Source organism: Copidosoma floridanum, unplaced genomic scaffold (genome assembly GCF_036245765.1).
Source record: "Copidosoma floridanum isolate Cflo_tuat_1 unplaced genomic scaffold, Cflo_Japanese_pri ptg000030l, whole genome shotgun sequence".
Taxonomy (NCBI): domain Eukaryota; kingdom Metazoa; phylum Arthropoda; class Insecta; order Hymenoptera; family Encyrtidae; genus Copidosoma; species Copidosoma floridanum.
Window position 1 is genome coordinate 13,955,505 of NW_028321907.1, and position 20,626 is coordinate 13,976,130.

Genomic DNA, 20,626 nt, shown 5'->3' on the forward strand with positions numbered 1-20,626 from the left:
CTGTTTGATCTTGTCTGTTTTTGATAAAGCAGCTCGATATATTACATAATTGGAGCTACGAAAATATCCCTTTGTTCATTTAGGATATTGGATTAGTTACGACGCTACTCTTGTACCAGCGTAAAAGAGTTCTGATTTAATTTGTAGTTGACATTTTCATATTTATTCATCAACGTGTAGTACCATGAATAATAGTTTACTTCAATTTTTTTTTTAATTAGTTGAACAAAATGTAACATAAATTGTAAGACCGTGCAGTCTTTACAAGGACCTATTAGGAAGTAGTTTCGAAAAAACTGGCTTATTACTTTTTAAACACAATGTAAAAATTGCATGATAATGCGAAGAGTTGCTCTTTCAGCAGGCGTCTCTTTGATACTCATGAAGAAAACGACTTCTAAAGACTCGTTTACTTTTTTCAGATGCACTCCAGTTGGAAGAAAGATGTATAGAGGTGAAGAAAGAGAAAAGTTTAGCTCGCTTAAAAAAGCTGAGTAAACACAGACAGAAGGGCTACCTCCTCTTATCTTAGAAAGTTCTAATTCAGCGTGTATACAGTAGCCGCACCCACTTATGACTCTTGACGTGTTTGCGTTTGTCTGTAGAATGTTGAGGACGTGAGGTCAAGCGTAAGATGCCACCAGCGACAAGTGCACTCAAGTGTTCCCTTTTGGTTCGCAAGGCTGGTACTTACAATGGTGGACGAGAAATAAGAGTTGAGAGCCAGTGTCAAGCACAGTTCCACGTATCCAGAGTGAGAGATAAGCACCTCCAAAGATCGCCAAAGAGGAAATCCTGTCTTTTCCAGCCCACGCTTAAGTTACGCACTTTTCTGTTGCGCTATTTATTTATTTACTTTATTTTCTTCTTTTCTTTCTCTGTGATTTTGGTAAGATAAATAGTTTGAATAAAGATGTGTATGTGGGCTGCACTGCAGTGATGAAGCCAATTGAGGAGGATAGAAGGGCAATTCAATTGTCATCGTCCTCGTCGTCGAGATCGAAAGTTCAACGACTCCATTGTAGGAGTGAAAAGGAACAAAGACAAGTGCCACGAAGTAAATTGCTGTGCTTCAATCTATTGAAGTTGTACTCTCTTAGCATACCCATTAAACTTTTTAATTCAGAATTATCGTACTTTTTGTGGCCTCCTTTTCAGCTCGCTAAAAGAGTTTCGAGGAACAAAAAATTGTTTCGTACTACGTTGCTTGATTATTCTCCGCCAATGAGATTTTCTCTTAATTAAAAGAAAAACCCTTTGAAAATGAAGCTCAGTGCAATCGCATACTATCAGCTGCGAGAGCGAAAGTCGATGTAAAAAGAAAGCGTCCTGTCTCCAAGTAATGAAACTCTGAAATATAACTAGTCGAGAATTTGTAGTGCGAAGCCGAGCGCATTTTAGAGACACTCAGTTCTCGTGGACGAGATTGTGAGAGAGGAAGAGATCAAGCCCGCTTCGTCGATAATTGCACGACGATAATGACTGGCAAAGTAAGTGAGACTTCGGATCCTTCTTCCTCTCCTGTAAAGAGTTTCTTACCTTGGCTATATAGTATAGGGAGGAGCCACACTGTTACTGAATTTACACCGACTTTTAAAGTGCCGTGTAATTATAAGGTGCGAACAATTTGTACGCCCTCGCAAGCCAGTCAGCCGTTGTGACTCCGAGCGATTAGTTAGGTAAAAACTTTTGGTGACATTGGGCAGAAGCTACTGAAAAGGATAGCTCTAACTTATTTCACGCACTTGGGAGAAATTCATTAATCGTCACAACTACTGCTTTATCGTGAGACATACTGCTCATGTAAAATGAGAAGAGAACCATTGTATAGATGCGGTTCAATTAATAGCGTTGCATCACATTGATGACTAATGCATTTTATATGTTACACGGTTCCGATCAATCATTCGACTTGATGTATGATTGTTGTCCGATGAGGGCGAAATATGGAGTCCTCTCAGTTCTGAAATATTGCGATTATCGGAAAAAATTTTCGAGCTGAGAAACTCTGTGAGTCAGATAACAAGACAAAAATGGTGGAGCAAGAAAAATAAAGACAGAGATAGAAGCAGTATAAAAGGATCAGTGCCCGGAAGTGATAGATAAACTATCTGTAGATGCATCTACAGCTTTAAGTTGTCGTACTCAAGTGGAGGACCGGTTTCTTTTTGCTGTTGCTTTTACGCTTTTATTGACTTGTGCTCCTTTCCTCCTAATTATTCTGCTATGACTATTATTATAATTACTTTCTCTTCCCGTCGTCCCCGAGAATCATTGAAGCTCAGTCTCGATTACTCGGAGATGAATATAGAGCAAAATATACATCCACTTGATTTGGACGAGTGCTGTGCCAAGATGATTAATATTTTAAGGCGCATCGGCTGCAAAATGAGTTCTTCAATCTTCCTCCCGAATTAGTAAATTTGAGAATCACATCAATTGCTAATTCGTGAAGTAAATCAGCGGGAGATAGACAAACGTTTACGCTCATCAAAAGTCGGAATAACCCAAGCAACGAAAAAAATCAATTCTTTTAATCAACGTTTCGAGAAAAGTTTGACTGCTCGCGCTTAAAATGTTTACACGCGGTATTTAGAGGTTGAAAAATCTACCAGCACATTTCTGGGTTCACGCCTGTGCGTCTGACGTGATGGCACTAACAACAACTCACGGCGACGTGTGCTGGCGTCCAACTTTTGGAATTTCATTAGCGAGCCGCAATGGGTAGTACCTACGAGTAGTAGTCGTAGCAGCGAAACGGCCAGCCGGATGTCAGGCGCGCGTTGTGCCGGACTGGTGTGTCGTAGAAGTGCTAGAGGTGGGCGATGGTGGTAGTATGGTATATAATAGTTGTCTTTGGCGTCGTCGTGCTGGAACAGGCTTTACGAACGCTTGACCGAGCAATTCCTCGAGTGCCGTTCGTACCAAGCGGATATAGATACTCTCGGATACTCCTGTATATGCACGTGTACATCCTCTCGGAATAACGACCAGGCTAAGTATATGAGCGAGCAATCGAATCGCAAAGTGCCACTTTTCGCGTTCCCTCTTGCTCTCAAGGCGAAGTAGAAGAAGGAACAAAAAGAAGGAAGATAAACAAGTGAAGGAGGAAGAGGATGCGCGGAACTATGGCAGCGTAATGTGTGCCTAAAAGGAAAGTTTCGACCTTTCTAGCTGCTGCTCTTCCACGTATAAGCACGACTTCGTGTGTGTGACGCTTTGACCTGCAGCATTTTTACCTTTCTTATTGTATTCCTGCTTGGGATGCACAAATAGCAAAAGTTGGGATATCCCACACAATTACCGGGAATTCCTGGACTCGAGAGATAGGAGTAGCGGCTGCTGAATCGGACGACTTGAGTGGACGTAGGAAAAATCGGGAGTGCATATTGAGTAGTTAAGATAGACTTACCTTGTAGTTGGACAGGTCATTGATGACGCAGGAGAATATGGCCTCTCGGCCCACTGGTACGGTCACGTTTTGTATTGGCTCGGTGAAGACTGGACCCTCTGAAACACACACAAGGACAACATATTATGTTTTATAAGTTTACACTGTTTGCCTCTATACATCATGGTACGTGCACGCATATATTGTATTCCTAAGAAATTATTTTGTACGTGTATTCGCATCAGTGGCGACGAGATAGCATCAGACCCAAATCGCGTCTCTCGATTTCACGCCATCAAATCCAAAAGAGTCACGCAGCCAAGTTAAATCATCCGAGACCGAGCAAACTTTCCAGGAAAGGCAGCGGCAATAGTAACCAAGTGAGAAATAGAGCATCACGAAAAGCTCCTCAAATAGTTTCATGAGCACTGGCTCGAGCTCCTCCGTGGCAAACAGAAGCTTGATATATATAGTCAATCGTTTCGGTGTGATCAAAAACAGTTCTGCTTGGAAGTAAGAACTCTAGTATAATCCACGAGTTCTCGATCGAGGTAGCATAGCTGGTAAGTTTTGCATAGCCCGCGAAATAAGCACCAAACCCAATTACACATTGGCAAAGCTCGCGAGGTGGATTCTTAGAGAATGGAGAGGGGGAGGCCTCGAGCGGATCGTGGATTATTGACTTTGCCTCGATTACCGCGACCGGAAGGTTTCGATCGCTGCGGTGAGACTCTACTACGATCTTTCCCCCTGTGATGTATACAATGCCTGCACTTCCGACGACGTTCACGCTTCGGGGAGCCCATTCACGCATACGACACGCTTGGTTTTTTACAGAGGGTATAATCCCACGTACTTGGGGTTACTCTCACGTGTGCCCCTGCTTCTACATATTTCTTCTTAAATAAAACACGAAAGGGAAAACTTCATGCTCCTGAGGGGAAAAAAGGTGCTATGAACTTGACCTCCATTCATAAATCTCTAGAACATTATTTTACTCTTTTTTTTTTTTACTACGTAAGGTTGCTGTTTGTTCTCAACGACGTTCTGTAGCTTCGAAATAGGTACACCGTGAACATACATATAAATCATTCTGTATTATAGTTTCTGGACCATGAATAACCACCAAAAATAATTATGTTAAATTTAAAAACGCTAATCGGTGAACCAAGGAACCAAAATCAACCAAATGGTGGATCGAACAAAGGTTGGTGAACAGAGACATGATGGTTGGAAAAGAGTGTAACTGCGGTAGGACAAACGGGGATAAAAAAAAAACTTAATTTATATCAGAGTCTACAGCAACCACTGGGGCAATCGACCAGGCAAACGTTGACTGCCAAGTGGATAACGAGTCATATTTGCGCGAGCTTCTCTCGTGAGATTGCGATATGGGCGTGGGTTGTTTTCCCTGTTGGTAGTCTGGTTGCACGAGTATATGAGACGAGCACGCGACGGAGTAGGTCGACGATGCGGTACAGTCGATGCTGCTATCGATTGGCTCTCCATACCCCGCAGGGATTTTCTTGTGTCTACTAGTCAGGGGTTACGTGATAAAATGCACAACTCGCTTTGGGATAGACGTGTAAGTACGTTTTTGCACATGCGCTTAGTTTAATACATTTTTTTACTACAAGCGATTTTAGAAAATAATATCCCTAAAGTTTGGTAGTTTTTTGTTTTTCCGTACTTCAAAATGTTGTTTAATAACTAAATTGTCAAACTTCTGACGAATGTTAATGCATGTAGTGATCCAAACGAAATACACTTGGATCAATTATGTAGTTCTAACATTGGACAGAGCGCCGAGAACGTGATTTCCCCCAACAACACTCCCGAAAATCGGAACACTTCCTCTCGTCGCATGGACCATCAGCGCAGAAGCAGCACAAGCACCAGTTAACTCCGACAATTTGGTCAAAGCGCCGTTTCCGAAAATAGCACGCGCAAACTTGCTCGACTGGACACAGTTCGTGTGCAATTGTTCCCTCCGTCACGCGGCTGGGCGCACAAAAACTAGCTCGAGCGTCGTGTCCGTATGCACCAGCGTGAGCCGTTTTTCCCATCCTTTGTGCTCTTCTCTCTTGTCGTGGTGTGATTTTGGCTCGTTTCCCCTTTCATCAAGCCTGTATACTACTATCATTGCTGTACCGACACTACTTTTATAGAATCTGATACTGCTTTTGTGGTAAAATTCCTTCAAAACGTTTCGCTTGATCAGAACTTGGGTTGTGCAGCGTAAAAAGAGAGGTCACCGGTTTTGGGAGAAATAAAATTTATCGATCCTGAATGTTATGCAAAGAAAAATTCATTCACAGAAAGCGTTAATTAAAAAAAAAAAAACTGTGATTTTCTCCAAATGAGTTGATAACAAAAATTTTTTAAATAATTTTGTCTCTCAAACATAGAGATAAATTAGTTTAGTGGTTTCATGTCAAAAATATCGCCTGATTATTTTACAGTACAATCAGAAGTTTAAAATTCAGGATAAGCTCGAGTAGACAGCTCAAGGAAAGTTGAATTTGGCCTGCAATCTATTTAAATTTGCAAAAACTGCATAAGACATTGAACTTTTCAAACACCATACACTCCTGCTCACTCTGTGTTGACGGTAGTAGTAGAGTAGTAGCAACAGGATGTAGACGTCTCTTGGGGCTCTACGGCATGGCGCGCGATGGATGTGCCATAAAAATTTTGAAAACGCTGTACAACATTTTATACGTATAAGTATTGACTAATTTAAGGTTACACATGCGGTTAGTTTTTTTAAGACCCAAAAGCTGCCCATGTGGATAGGGATGCGCTGCACCATAAAACTCCCGTTTTTTTCGAGTTTCCTAGTCTGCTCATTCAAACACAGTTTTTCAGAATAACAAAATTTCGAGAAACTAAGATTTTCCCGGTATAAGATGCAGCAGTAGCAGCAGCAGCAGCTTGGCGTCTTAAAACTTTCCTCATAATCCAGCCAGAAGCGGATTTTGAAAAGAGCAAAAGAGAGGGAGAGGGAGAAGCTGGGCCAACGAATAAGTAGGATAAGGGGAAGGAGAGGTGGTTCAGAAAGATATCTTATATATATCTTGGGATTTGAAACGACGGGACCATCTGGAGCTTCTCCAATTACTATATAATACGAGCTAAGCGGCGCGAGGGCCGGGAGGCGATGAAATTACGCTGGATTTAAGGCCGATTAACGGGCCGCGCTTGCAGCGAGCTTTCGCTTTCGTTCTGCTCTACCGTTTCCCTTGTGGCACATAACCTTAGCTAGCTGCTGCTGAAAAGGTGGACCTATACTACAGAGGAGAGCAAAGGCCGTCGATGAAAGGTGCTTTTCGGGGATCGCCTCGATTGGCTTCTCTAGGTCTCGCTGGGCATTTTTTATAGCCGAGGACCTTTGTACGCCCACGATTTTCATCTGAGTTATGTACGCTACTGGTTGCTTTATTTATTTTCCAAGTGTAAGTATCCTTCGGAAACGAGAGGTATTTCTCTGGTGATTACAAGGCTTTTATGGCAGGATGTATGTACTCACTGTGAGAAACGGAGTTTTCAAAACAAACTTCACTCCTTTTTTTTCACAGTTCTTGTTTATATTTTAATTGGATTACTGCTATTTTTTCCTGCAATTAGTGTGCAAATTTTGCAACATTAAACTTTGTGACAATGCGTATTATATAATCAATCCAGCTCTTCACGCTATTAATATTTTTCCCGTCGTTGACGACAAATAAATCCCCACTATCTGTTCGTCGTCAGAGCCAGACATTTTCAACCTATAATAATTCTATAGGTGTCGATTGACAGTCACGTATACGTATCGTATCGTATACGATTTTATTAAAGCAATACCCACATCAGCATTCTTATGAAGTCAGCCTTCAGTTCCCATGGATCCCTAGCAATACAAAAGTGCGTACCTTCCCCGCAACAAGTACAGTTCGTCATTTTGCTTTCTTTGTGCTTTAACACAGCACCAGAACAGTAGTAAAAGGGAGCGACTGCCGTCAGGCAAATGAGAAGCGCACAGAGGCCAATGACGAAGCTCGTGGATCTCGCTTCTCCCACGCTCGTTCAATTTTCTTTTGTCAGATCTCGTTCTTCGTTGGCATACCTACAACCTGCGCGCACATAGTTACGTGCAGATTACAGTGTTCTCATTCTTGTGCTATTTTCAGAGTGTCTTTTGATGAAACTTTTTTTTGCCTATTGTTCACACGTATGCGTTGGTGAATTGCATAAATTGTACTCATGTTGTAGTGTAATTTTTTGGTATTCGTTGATGTACAGTTTTTCTATTTGTCGATACCGAATCAAAATGATTTGGATCGTATTTCTCATGAAACTACCTGAGTATCAGGCAAATTACTAATCATAAATTTAAATTGCAAAAATGCTCAACAAGCCCACAATTCACGTAATAATAACGGCAAAAATGATGAGCCAACGGCCATAGCAGTAAAATTTGAGATAACATCGTTTTCAAAGAGCTGCGAGTTTTTTAAAATAAAGTTTTATCGTCGAGCTTTTTAGTAGACGGCATTGCAGTGAAATAAAGATAACGGCTGCCACTTTGTTTTTATGTTGCGATAATTTCTGTATCGTAAAAAAAGCGATAAAAAAGTTTAAAAAGATTAAAATTACATCATGGCACAGATTGAAAACCTATATTTCAAAGAAATAGCGATGTTGCAGCTACTATAAAAATATTAACTCTGCCGAAGCTCATTTTCGCCCCCATTAGGGATTAAAAATCCCTCACTTACCGCGCTCAAGAGTCCACCGGTTAGCTCAACAGCAAAGTCCAGCGCATTTTCCCGTTCAAACACCTTACGCCTCATCCTCCTCCTCATCCTCTCTTCACTTCCTTTTAACTATGCGCCAAGAAAAGAAGGCACGTATAAAATGCAGCAGGGGGCTAAAGGCTACAACCCCCTCTGGCACTTGCAGCTCGTCACCTAGGGAAATCTTTTCATCACGCGTCACGTCTTAGTATTTATATACCTTTGTGCTGCTGCTACTACCACTACTAAAGCTTTCTTTAGCTTATAGGTAAATTGAACCTGTAAACACAAAAGTGAGGGGTGTAGGGAAGGGGGTAAGATTGCGTACAAGAGCTGGAGGTCCAGCAATCTCGAGGAGCGCGATAATTTGATTGCCTAATGGCAAAAGCAAACGCGGGAGCTAAGACAAACTACTCCTTTGTTTGCTCTAAGGGTCCGCTGGTGGTAGTGAGAGGTAAAGGAAACGAGGAGTGAGACTATCTATGTTGGTTTACATAGGAACTCGGAACTACGCAAAGAGAAAAAGAGAGGAGAGGGGGAGCTTGACTATAGCTAAAGATACGGGTAACCATGTTGTGTTGCAACATTTTCGTTCCCCCTGCTGCTGAGACTTTACCGAGTGTCTAATTTCCTTCTGATTTATTATTTGTGTTATCGTGAGGCTGCAGCAACCTCCTGGCTCAACTCTCATTTGTAATTATTAACGAGATGGAAGAAACGATACCTTGTGAAATGATACCTTTGTGGCTGCTTGTTCATCTTGATGATATTCTTTAGGAGTTTTGAATGATTATTTTTATTTTTTTGATAAGACTTACGCTTCAAGATATTAAATGTTGTTTATAATAATTTCAAAACTTTTTAAATTTTTTTCTTTATTTATGTTAACTATGTAAAAAAGCTACAAACGAAAAAGTAAACCATTAAATTAATTTTCTTCAAAAAATTTTTTAGCATTATTTTATATTTTGGTGTATTTTTTAAAACTATTTATTTGTTATTCATCTCTTTGACGATATAGAAAAGAAATACACTCTGATAATATTTTTTATCTCGTCAAGGAGACAATGTGCAAACATTATTTGCAGACTGTTTCAATTCTATGTGCCGATATACCTTATCATTCCGTAGCTAAATTTTACTTTTCCTTATATTGAATTTTTTGCTGCACGTTTTTAATCATTTATCGTAATGATGTTTACTGAGAGGAATGAAGGACAATAATTATCATACCACGGCGATGAACGCGAAGGACTCTATTTTTCGGAGAATATAGTATTAAAGAATAAAATGATTTTCTACATTGGCATACAATTTTCTAGCTTAATTAATTATTTTAATGACAAAATACGTTTTAATATATATTTATTACAACACAAGAATATTATCCAGGTTTGTGCTTTTTTTCAAATAACTGTATTAATGGATAGTAAGACATTTACAAATAGATAATTATTATTCTGTTTGTAATCCTGTTATAAATTAGTTAAAGATGCAAATAATTTAAATATTTTATTTCAAGCAAGATAAATGAAACTTTGTGTTTTAACAAGGTACAATATACAGTAATCCTTGTGAAAAGTAGATCGTACTTTGAATTTAGTACGTTAATAAATCACTCGTTTTGGGGGTTGAATTTCACTCCATGCACTTTAAATGTAGCGTACACCGTTTTTTTTTTTTTTTTTTTTTTTTTTTTGCACGGAAAAAAACCCAATGAGCAGACACTTTTATTTTAAAACTGAAACATGAAAATCGTATTCGAATTTTTTTCTTTCATCCTTGTTTCTGTACTATTTTAATACGAGTATGTAGTGTGTGAGATTTCATACCCTACGTGCACGGTGCACTATTGTTATATTTTCTTAATGCCCTGTAGTTGTTGAAGCTGATTATCTAATCTGAGGTTTGAATAACTGTCAAATCGGATCTTTAAAAAACTCTTACTGAATAGTTGTTTCAACTAATAAATGTGCACAGCTATCTGGTCAGTATTATCTTTAAAACACCTCACACAAGATGCTCTAATAGTAATATTTTACGAACTACGCGCTATCGATGAACTTGTAGATTTCACTATATTAGAACCCCTTTGTTCTGGAATTCTTGGAAGTACATATATTCAAACTAGTTTCAGACGCTGGAATGTTTTCCAAGAAGTTGGAGTTTCGAATTCGTACAACCGAAATTGAACGAAAGATATTTCAACTTTAAAATAAAAATGGAAACTAGGCTCCATTAACCGGTGATTTTTATTTATACAATATTTTTTCCTTCATCTCGTCTTGCTCTATAAAATTGTAACTATTTGTTATGTTGATTGAGATAACATTAAATTTTTATTATTACCATTTTATTCTGATGTTTCGCTATTTTTTTAGTCCGTATCAGAATGTTGCACAACTTAATATACTTCAAGTGCGTTACACTCTTTATTCTTGAGTTGGTTAATCTATACAAATAAATCACAGCAGAAAAAAAATCGCACGAATAACAACTGATGAATGACAATGATGAATAATTTTTTAGCAATACTAAGTTTTATCTGTGCAATTAGTTAGTAAGCTGTCTTCTATAAAAAATATTGTTATTTACATAAGATTCAAGTTTTTCCGCTACGAATGCCTCAGACTTAATTTTAAAGCTTTCATTTGAAAGTATTTATAAAAATTTTACAGTAGTTTTCTAGCAAAATATTTTTAAGATAAGTTTGTAACGAAACAAAAAAGAAAATTTCTTAGACTATATATAGCTAGCGATATTATCTCACGTACAGTAATAAATACCTCAGACATGTAAAAAAAGGAACAAAAAAATAATTTTTCAAAAAACCTGCAGCTCTTCTGTACGCTATAATTTTCTTCATCGGCTTTACATTTTTGTTTTTTCGCCAACCACTCTCGCTTCAATATCCTTGTGCATTAAGGCAAAAAAAAGCAGTAGAAAAGGGATGGAATATGAGCAAAGTGAACGGGATGAGCATTGTAAATACAGGTCGATTAACAAATTTGTAATTGCACCTAATCACCACACGTGAATCGTGGAAAACCTAATTGTAGGTACTTAGAAAAATAAAAGCCGTATGATGCTCACTCTTTTTTATACCCCTCCACCGACGAAAATATAAACGCCAATACCAGAAATCCGCTGGAGACTTTTCCGAGTGCAACCTCGTCACTCGTAATAAAGTATCTTTTTTTTTCTACAGCGCACATAGTGGAAGACCTTCACTGCCAGATATTCTCTTTTCGGCTGCGCTACGACGACAAATTTAACCCTCTTAACGGGGGTTCAATGTTTATTTCTCGAGTATCGATATTTCCCGAGCAACTTTTCAATCCGTCATCGAATCGTTCTTACGGGATACTTTGTTTTTCTTTTCACTCAGCTGGTGCAGAGTGCAAAAAAAAGAAAGTATCGATTGTTCGTTTACGATACGGGAACGAAAATATTTTAAATACATAGAGTGCTGATAAGAGCTTTTAACTCTTTATTCCTTTTTTTCCTTTGGCGAGCAAAGTTTTTTTTACCGTTTTTCACAAAGCATAGTATGTACTCAACACTTTGTATACATAAAAATAAAGTCTCGTGACTGTATATCACGTTATGACTTTTTCATGCATCATTATCGAGCACAAGTTGAAAACGATTTTACCCCGTAAAAACTAGCTTTGAATAGCAGAACTTTCAAATTATTAAGTTTTCTTGTTTATGTTGAAAAAACAATTTTCGAAACTTTGTCAATCTCGTTATTGGCTCGTGATCGATTACTTCTTCTTATAATTATATCAGAACACCTATTGATGAATCCTCTCATTGGTTTAGCTCTTTTGAGGTCAAATAAAAATCATAACTTAATCGTTAACGCCACCTCTTTAATTATTACATACAGACTTGTAAGAAATTGAGCCCTTTTCTCTCTCCCGTTATTTTCTTCATTTTTGCACCCTCTTATGCATTGAAAATTCTAGATATACAGAAAAGAGATAGCAGTGATGGCGTATTTATTAAACTTTTGAAACGGGATACGAGCCAGAGCAAGCCACCGCAAGGACATGCCCACTACTCTGAAACATGGAAAGGATTCAGAAACTTGTTTGAGAGAGCTTCTGCAACTCTCGTTTTATGCTGTTTCTACGGTTTCTATCACGAGTCGCTCCAACAAGAGTTTGGGAAAAACGCCGCAGGTGTGTAATTACCAGAGTGGCGCCCCGACACTTAAACAGCTTTCTTATTTCGTCTTTCTCTGTACCACCTACCTCCTACTTTGTGCATAACTAAACAAGTGCAACTGTTACTTGCTGCCAAGCAACAGTACTGCAGTCGTAGAGTCAGTAAGGCACTTTGTTGCCTCTCTTTCTCTCTTTCTATTTACTTTCTCTTCTCAAAGACGCTACCTTCTCCAGGAAGAAAGCGATTCATTTATTCATTTTTCAAAGTGCTTGGCTCTCACTATCATGCCTCTTTTTACGTTCTCAGCTATTTTTTCCCCTTGCTTTCCATCCAACTACTCCGTCAGAGTCGACGCTCAAAAAAGAAGACTAAACACCGAAAAGAAAATCAATGGGCCAACGTCATACTCGAAACACTCGAGGGAAGGAGATTTCTTCCTCCCTTTCTTCCATAAGAGCCTCAGCTGCGCAAGGTGTGCGAGAAAAATGAGCGCGAACAGGGTAATTACCTAAGTGGTGGGTACCATCACTACCGCAAGAGAATCCACGAATGGTGCGGTATGGTTGCCTTGCCCTTCTTTTGAAATTATGCTAGAGATCTCAGCGCACGGTGAAAATGATCAATGCACATCTAGGTCCATGGAGCTTTGTCTTACCTACTTTTCTTGATCGTATCCTTTTCAACACTTGATCTCTTTTTCTGAAGAAACAATACTTTTTTTACCTCTTGCAGTACTTTTTTCTGCTCAGCTCCTTTCAACTACCAATGAATTAATTTCCTTAAACTTTTGCTGATATCCTACACAGGAGCAGAAAATACCTGCCCTTACCTATGCCTATTTACATCTATACGTAAAAGTATAACTTTGCGGTATAAGATGAAAGTTGCATACTGCTACTCCACCGGTTCGTACTAACTCGGTTAGAAAAGTTTGATGAAAATTATAATTGGTTTGCTCTCGTGGCGTACCCGAGATTCCTTTTTTCCAGTCTTTACAACAAACATCATGCATGGCCCAAAGAGCATGTGTACCCGCAATTAATGACTACACAAAAACTGCACCACCCCGAGAAGTATGTATTTACTTTGCGTCACTTTGGACTCTCTATCGCTAGTTACGTACAAAATGAAAAACTAACTAACAGGTTATCTATATTGACCCAGCGTTCACGAGTGCCAAAAGTTGCAGAAGCGTAAATATTTATAATCGAAAGGTAGCTTCGTGCGACCCAACAGGTAGGTGTATCAACATTACCAGTTATCGCCCTCCGACCCGGAAGCTCGAAAAGTCAATAGTACATCCAATAAATGAGAGCAAACGAGATAACTTGTACAGAACAACGAAGGCGCAAAAGTAAAGCTTGTCGGTGAAAGAGGAGCGTGCCCACGTGATAGTATAGCAACTCGCTTTTTTTTTATCTTCCCGTAAAAACTAATGCCGGCCAGAGGCGTAGCACAGCAGTAGTGGCAGAGAAGCGAGAAGTGCGATATTAACAGTTGGCATGATTTATCTTTATTTGGATTTACTTCGTGGGTTAGCTGCATTTATTCGTGGTAATTAATCATCAGGTCGCTGCAATCTAGGCTTTCCTTTCTCGCGTGCTCGCTGGAGGCTAAACTAGACTAGATTAATGACAACGACCACATGGTCTGCCCTTGTGGGCCCTTTTACAGAAAAAAGGACGCGGGAAAAGACGGCTGTGCTCTTAATTTTTTTCTTTTCCTTTTTTTTTTTTTGAACTCGATTTTTCTCGTTCGTGCGTTTAACGAGCGTCTGTTAATCCGTCCGGCGAGTTTCCAGCCGATCGAAGGAGCGGGTTGAGGCCATGGGAGAGACGTTTTGGCGCCCGTTCATGTGTTTCATTTAGCTGGGCTTCCGGAGCACGGTGCTTGGAGAAAAAACGAATTTATTGCACTGCACTGCAATCCAAATCATATTCGACGGTCTGGTAATGAGTTTGGAGAAAAGTTAGGAGGCGTACGTCGCAACTTGTAATTTACAAAGCACAAATGAGTTTTTTTTTTGTTTTGTTTTGTTAAGTGTAACGAGAGTTTGTGGGTACGAGGTTTTCGCGTAAGGTGGCAGAATATGCTACTGAGACACAACTTGTGGGGTTCAATTTGAAATGGAGAAAACAAATCTTTTAACGAGCTCCTATCCTCTTTTCATACAGGCAGTGCATAAGTCTTAAAAATATTTTTTACCATGTACTGTAACACTTTCGTAGTGTACTATTTGTAAAATCTCAAAGAAACGAAAAATTCTATTGTCTAATAGATTTTTTCTCATTTTCTGATTGAGCTTATTTTTGTGATAAAGGATAGTTTGTTCATTTATGCTACTTTTAGAATGCAGATAACAAATACGTGATGTATAAGCAATTTTTTTTTACTATTCAAACTATATAATAATTATAAAAAAAATAAATTTATTGAACATTAAAAACATGCTTCAAAATTACTCTACTTATTAACTAACCAAGTATGTACTTACATGGAAAGGTACAAATTCAGTATTTACTTTGAGAAACTGGTAATTAACCTTCATAAAATTCATATTAAGGACAATTGTGTCAATAAAGTATAGTAAATAGAATATATTGCACCCTTCATAACCTAAATGATCTTTTTTGTCTCCATTGCGCTAGGTATTTGTATAAATACATTTGCTCTTTCCACGTGAAATAAAGGGTGTTATAGCGGGAAAGTGGAATTATCTTTTGTATTTTAAAAAATCGTATGCTTTATTGGGCTCTAAAAATAAGATTTGAAGGGTTAAAGGGGATAAATAGTTTAGTTTAGACGGGCCACTTGGGATGAAAATACTTAATTTCTATAAATTTTAAATTGCGGTAAGGTTTGCTTTCAGCACTGTGTACACTCCTGCCAGTACGTTCGGCCGTTCGGCTCATTAAAAAAAATATTTTTTCCATCGAGAGCGCAGTAAACGTCGAAATTTAACAAAAAACGCTCCAGGGTAGGAAAAAAAGTTTCATAACTGCCTCAGACCAAGGCAAAAGTTGGTATTCTAGGTGAAATTAAATTTCTGTTCAACTCTAGGCTATTTCAAATACTCGATGTGGTCTATGTATCGCTTGACCTTTATTAAATCCTACCTGATCATAAATGACAAATGAGCATGTAATAGTAACGAAAATACGACTTATTACTTCTGCTGATGGAATAAATTATTGCTGATCCCCGGTAAACAAGATACCACTACGCAGCACGCAGAGCATAATCCGACTTTTTGCGGGTGTGTACACATGTGTCGCTAAATACTATTTCTCCAACCGCGTTTGCATGGCTAATTAATCTGACTCTCAACGATCGACCTTACATTCCCCTTCCTCTTACGCGCAATGTCCGCGGATACCGCTAACATACTGACTTTTCAACATTAGCTCGGGAAATAGCCAGCACGCTCTACGAGGATGGGGGTAGAGGCGAACGCGCTTTGCATTCATTATCGAGCTCGCCCGACTGGTCCACCAGCATTACGCGGTTCTGTTAGTTTTACACCCATCCTGGTTATACGCGATAAATCAATTATCGAATTAGCGGATTATTGCGACTCTTCGGCTCTCCTCCGTTGCCTCTGTTCGGCTTTCATGTTTCCTTCGTATCTGCATCTCTCTCGCTTGGGCTGTTGATGCTACGACTCATTTACATGTGCGCTAATGCCTTCGAGGTGAGTATACGTTAACATACCAGAGTTGGTGTGTGTACACAAGGAAGGGCCAGGAATACCAGTTTCAATTTATTTACAATGTACGTGCTCATCGAGTTGCATTTCTCATGATTAATTGAGTTTTTTTTTTCTCTTACTTTTCCAATTCAATCAAATAATAAAGTTCGTAGCTTGATACAAAATATATTTCGATCATTTTGAGTTCAAACATCCATAAATGTATCTGAAATTTTCATTAAATAGGATTCATTTTACATTTTAGACCAAGAAAATTCGAGCTTACATTGGTACAGAAGGAACCTTTCGAAAAAAGTACAAAAAATTCAATTGAAGAATTCCAACAATTGTATTCCTTATTCGAAAATCGAATTGTTCTGAAGAATCACTTTATTAATACTCGAAAGCGATACGATATAATTTATTCTGCGTTGTGAAGTACAAATTGCTGGGATTTTTAACTAAATAATACTGCAAGGGGCTTACAAGTTTATTTTAAAGCATATTTCGTATGAATTACGCTCGACTTTATTGCAACTTTATTGAAGCAATTAAGAATCCAGAGGCTCGTAAGCGTAAATCACAAAGAGGAATTGTTCCATTCAGCTCGACAAATGTATAATCTCTCCTCCCCTTTATTACCAATCCTTCTGACAACAGCCATCAATCAATCCGAATCTTAACGAAGCTAAAAACGCAATCCCAGGATCATCGTTAGCTCTCCTGCATGCCAGCTAGAAGTACTTCTGTCTGGTGCTAACGGGGATTTGCTGGATTACGATTACCGACTCTGTCGCTGATGCTACGACTGTTATCGCGATCAAAGTGCACATGTGTTTGCTCGTGTTGTGGTTGTATGTAAACAGACAGCAGCGCGATGACAAAGTTTGTAGTCTAATTAAACAACGCTGACATATCAGTAGCGGTGCGTGTTTATTCTGCCACGCGAAACTTCCAATCACAAAAGGTATAATAACTGGTTAACTTAAGGCACGTGTGTGCACAGTCGCACCTAATACAGGTGGCTACAGTGAGTACGTGCTTATAGCACCGTCAAAGTTTTCCTCTTTGAATAGATTAACAGACAACTTGAATGAGCTATGAAGCTAAGTGGATGTCTTACTAGTGAAACTAAGAGCTTGCATTGTTTAGCTTTGCAGTACAATAAATATGTCTCTAGTACATACGATTCTGTTTTTCGTTGTCGATTTTCTTGTTTACGAGTTATTTATAAGAAAGTTTTACATAAAACATTTTTTTTTAATTCGTATTGTTTGTATTCAAGATTGTTGCAAATATCACTTTGTTCCCTAAATCGTAACAGTATTACACGGTTATACATAAAAAGAAAAATACCTATGAGACATTGGCAACAATTATTACAATTTTTTAACTATAGCACTGTTGAGCTTGCAGTCATATTTATTATGTTTCTGACTATTCTTAGGCTGTGATACGTGATAGTATTGAATAGTGTTGCAATACCAAGCCACTATTGTAATGACAACATTACAAACATTTTATTGTTTCTGACTCACGCTATGAGCAGTCCTGTTATTCGTAGGTTACACTAACTTTTTAAGTTCTACAGGAATTGAGAATCATTTACCGATAAATAATTTTACAGTCAATTATAAAAACTTACTTTAGTGTATGTCTGACTATTCTTAAGCTATTCTACTTAACAATATTAGTATTTAACACAGTTTAGTTAGTTTTGTAAGTCTGACTATTCTAGTCTATACTACTGAGAATTATAAAATGAGTCGTCTACAACTACAACATAAAAATTATTAATCTAATCGGATGATGACTATCTTCGCTTACACTTTTAGAACAGATATCTCGATAAAGAAGAAGAAAAAGAAAATGAAACTGCAGGTCAATAGGTCAAAAAAGCAAAGTATCCATACAATTTATTATGTTACTTTTTTATTTTTCTTGGACAAATTTAGTTTTTTTACTTAATAGCATCTGGGACTATACTATCAAAAAAAAAAAACTGTTGTTTAATATTTACTTTTCCTTAGTTGTATGACATAATTTAGTTGACAGAACTAACTACTCTGATGGGAATGGTGAACAAAGGTTTTCATCTGTAATATGTTATATTTTTAGTTGGAATAGTTATTGGCTTGATAAACACTTCTTGATTAGTTTAACAACTTTTGTAATCCAAGTAAAGAATTGAAACTTTTTCATCTATAATCTAAAACAATGAATGTCTGACTATTTATGGATTATACTACTAGAAAATACGAGACAGTGCATAAAAATGAAAAAAAAATAACTTCGAGATAATCTCTTGTTGAATTCAGATGAAAATAAGCTCGGCGCTCCTGATAAAATTAGGCAAGACCATTTCGCTACACTGATGCCCGATTTAAACCAAGCTGTCGGCACTCCACTCTCCAACTCCTTCTCGTGTCGGGCAGAAGTAAATTTAATATTTGCTTCAAGACGATCCAAGTTTAGGACGCGCTGAATATTCATACGATTTCAAGTGCAATCTACTGAGGTAGGGTGAATGAGGGAGGGGGCAAAACAAAATGTCAACGTCCTTTAGAGGCGTTCTTTTCTCAGCAAGAGACCTTTTGCTCGCCTACTCTAACTTGTTCACTTCTCTTTTCATGAATATGATAATAAGGAAGCAATTACCACACGCGTGTCGTACTGCTTTTCTATTCTCTTGCTCCTTTTGCTTTATGTTTCTCCCTCTGAACAGTACTCTGTTGCATAATAGCTCGACTTTTCCGATAGAGGAATTTGCCTTACCCCCGGGTAGGACGTAACAATCTGTAAAACTAGGAGGTAGTTAAAATCTTTTTTTACCTTCTGTATTCACACGATTTGAAGAGTGCGACAGTTACCAAGGATACATTTATAATGTTTTGGCATAGAAAAAATTTTTAAGATTTTTTTATTGTAATTCATGATGAGTGAAGTAAATTTTTTTGCTTACTAGGAAGAAAATGTATAAAAATCGAAAAACGACTTTTATCTGAAGAACGAACGAGATAATTCTGAGTATCGATTACCAAAGTTTTTTCTCGGTCTATATTCTTCAAAGAAATAAAGAGTCAAATCGAGCAAGATTGACCATTCTTCAACTTCCCTCATTCCTTATAATTTTTACCTTCACTCTATTTTCGATATGAAAAACTTTAACTCATGAAAATAAAGTAATTTAAGTTTTTCATAGATATTGCATCAAGTACTATCAGATTTTCAAGTTTCTGCGTTAACCTTGTACATGTATGTATATGCGGAGTTTTTTTTCATTGGAAATAACTAACTTTGACAAAAGCGGCACTTAACACTAAAGAAAGTCCGACGAAGGCAAGGAATGTCACACAACTATACGGTCAGCGTTTCCACAACTCAGTTTTCACACAGTTGTTGTAAAACATCAACCAACCTATGAGAGTCTCTTCGTACCTTAAAATAGATGGAAATCGTACCACGGCATAATGACTACCATTTTCTCAATATACTAGGGGGCTTGGACACAATTGATTAACCATCTCCCCACCCCTACTCTTCCTCATCGTTCAAAATCTAGTGGAGAAGGAAATTCGTCCAGTTACCATAACTGGAGGATGCATTGGAGGGATGTATATGGGAGTGACATGCAAATGAGACTTTGTGAATGTTATTACTGACAAAATCCTTGAGTGAGAGAAACGTTAACCCCCCACTCTGACAGGCTTAAACTTTCTATCTGGCTATATACATAAATTCAACAGTGAGTCAAATCCTCCAACACTTACAATTTAAATGATAATAAAACAAAGTGACACTAGCAAGCAATTCAAAGCAAGGTCGAGGTGGAGGGGTCTAGCTTTATCTTTGCATCGATAAATAATCATGCTTGCGTCCCGCTACCGCCAGCGAAATATATAAATTTCATGAGTAAACAATGCTCGAGTGTGTTCTCATGCCGGATGCATATAAATTCGAATTCGGACAGCGGTGCGAAAGTATTATTTTTTATGGAGCCATGTTGGGATACATATGTTTTTTAAACCTTCGAGAGAAAAAATGAATTTACTCTGGTCCTGAGATTCTAGGGAAATTGAATGTACGCACCAAAGTTTCGTTCAGAGTTCCCCTTGCAATTTCATTCAGAACTATCTAAAAGCAAACACCATTAGCATCCACTTATACGCTAAAGTCTTTTTTTCTCTCCTATTACTCGAATCTCAGCTTTCTGCGGTGCTGTCAAAATGATATAGAGCCAGGGAAGCTAGTGCTTTACCAGAAAAGTCAAGATCAATGCAATAAATATCCATTTCGGATAATAAATAACGAATCGATCCCCAGAATGCTGGAAAAGCAGAGTAGGTAAAAATAAAAGGAGAAGCTGCGGATTCGACCAAAAGATCCAGGATGAAGAATCGAGCCGCGTCGCTTTCGTAATCGGATTCTCGCGCTCGCTCGCACCCACTGCGATTTCTGAGAGATGCACTTTCTCTCTCTCTCTCTTTCTCTCTCTGCCTCTTTCGCTGTCTTCCAAATTATATAAATCTTCTTCTAGCATGACCAAAGGAGACCAAGAGGGAGTGGTAAGGGTAGCTGGACGTTATAATGCTCTAG

The 20,626-nt window shown here is 38.3% G+C and overlaps 1 protein-coding gene across 1 annotated transcript in view; it reads right to left on the minus strand.

Annotated features, from left to right (window-relative positions):
* Positions 1-20,626, minus strand: part of LOC106645576 (limbic system-associated membrane protein-like) — a 139,485-nt gene that overhangs the window by 37,544 nt on the left and 81,315 nt on the right. Inside the window, exon 2 of the mRNA XM_014361464.2 lies at positions 3,413-3,510. Coding sequence (XP_014216950.2) covers positions 3,413-3,510 — 98 coding nt within the window. The remainder of the gene's footprint in view (positions 1-3,412; positions 3,511-20,626) is intronic.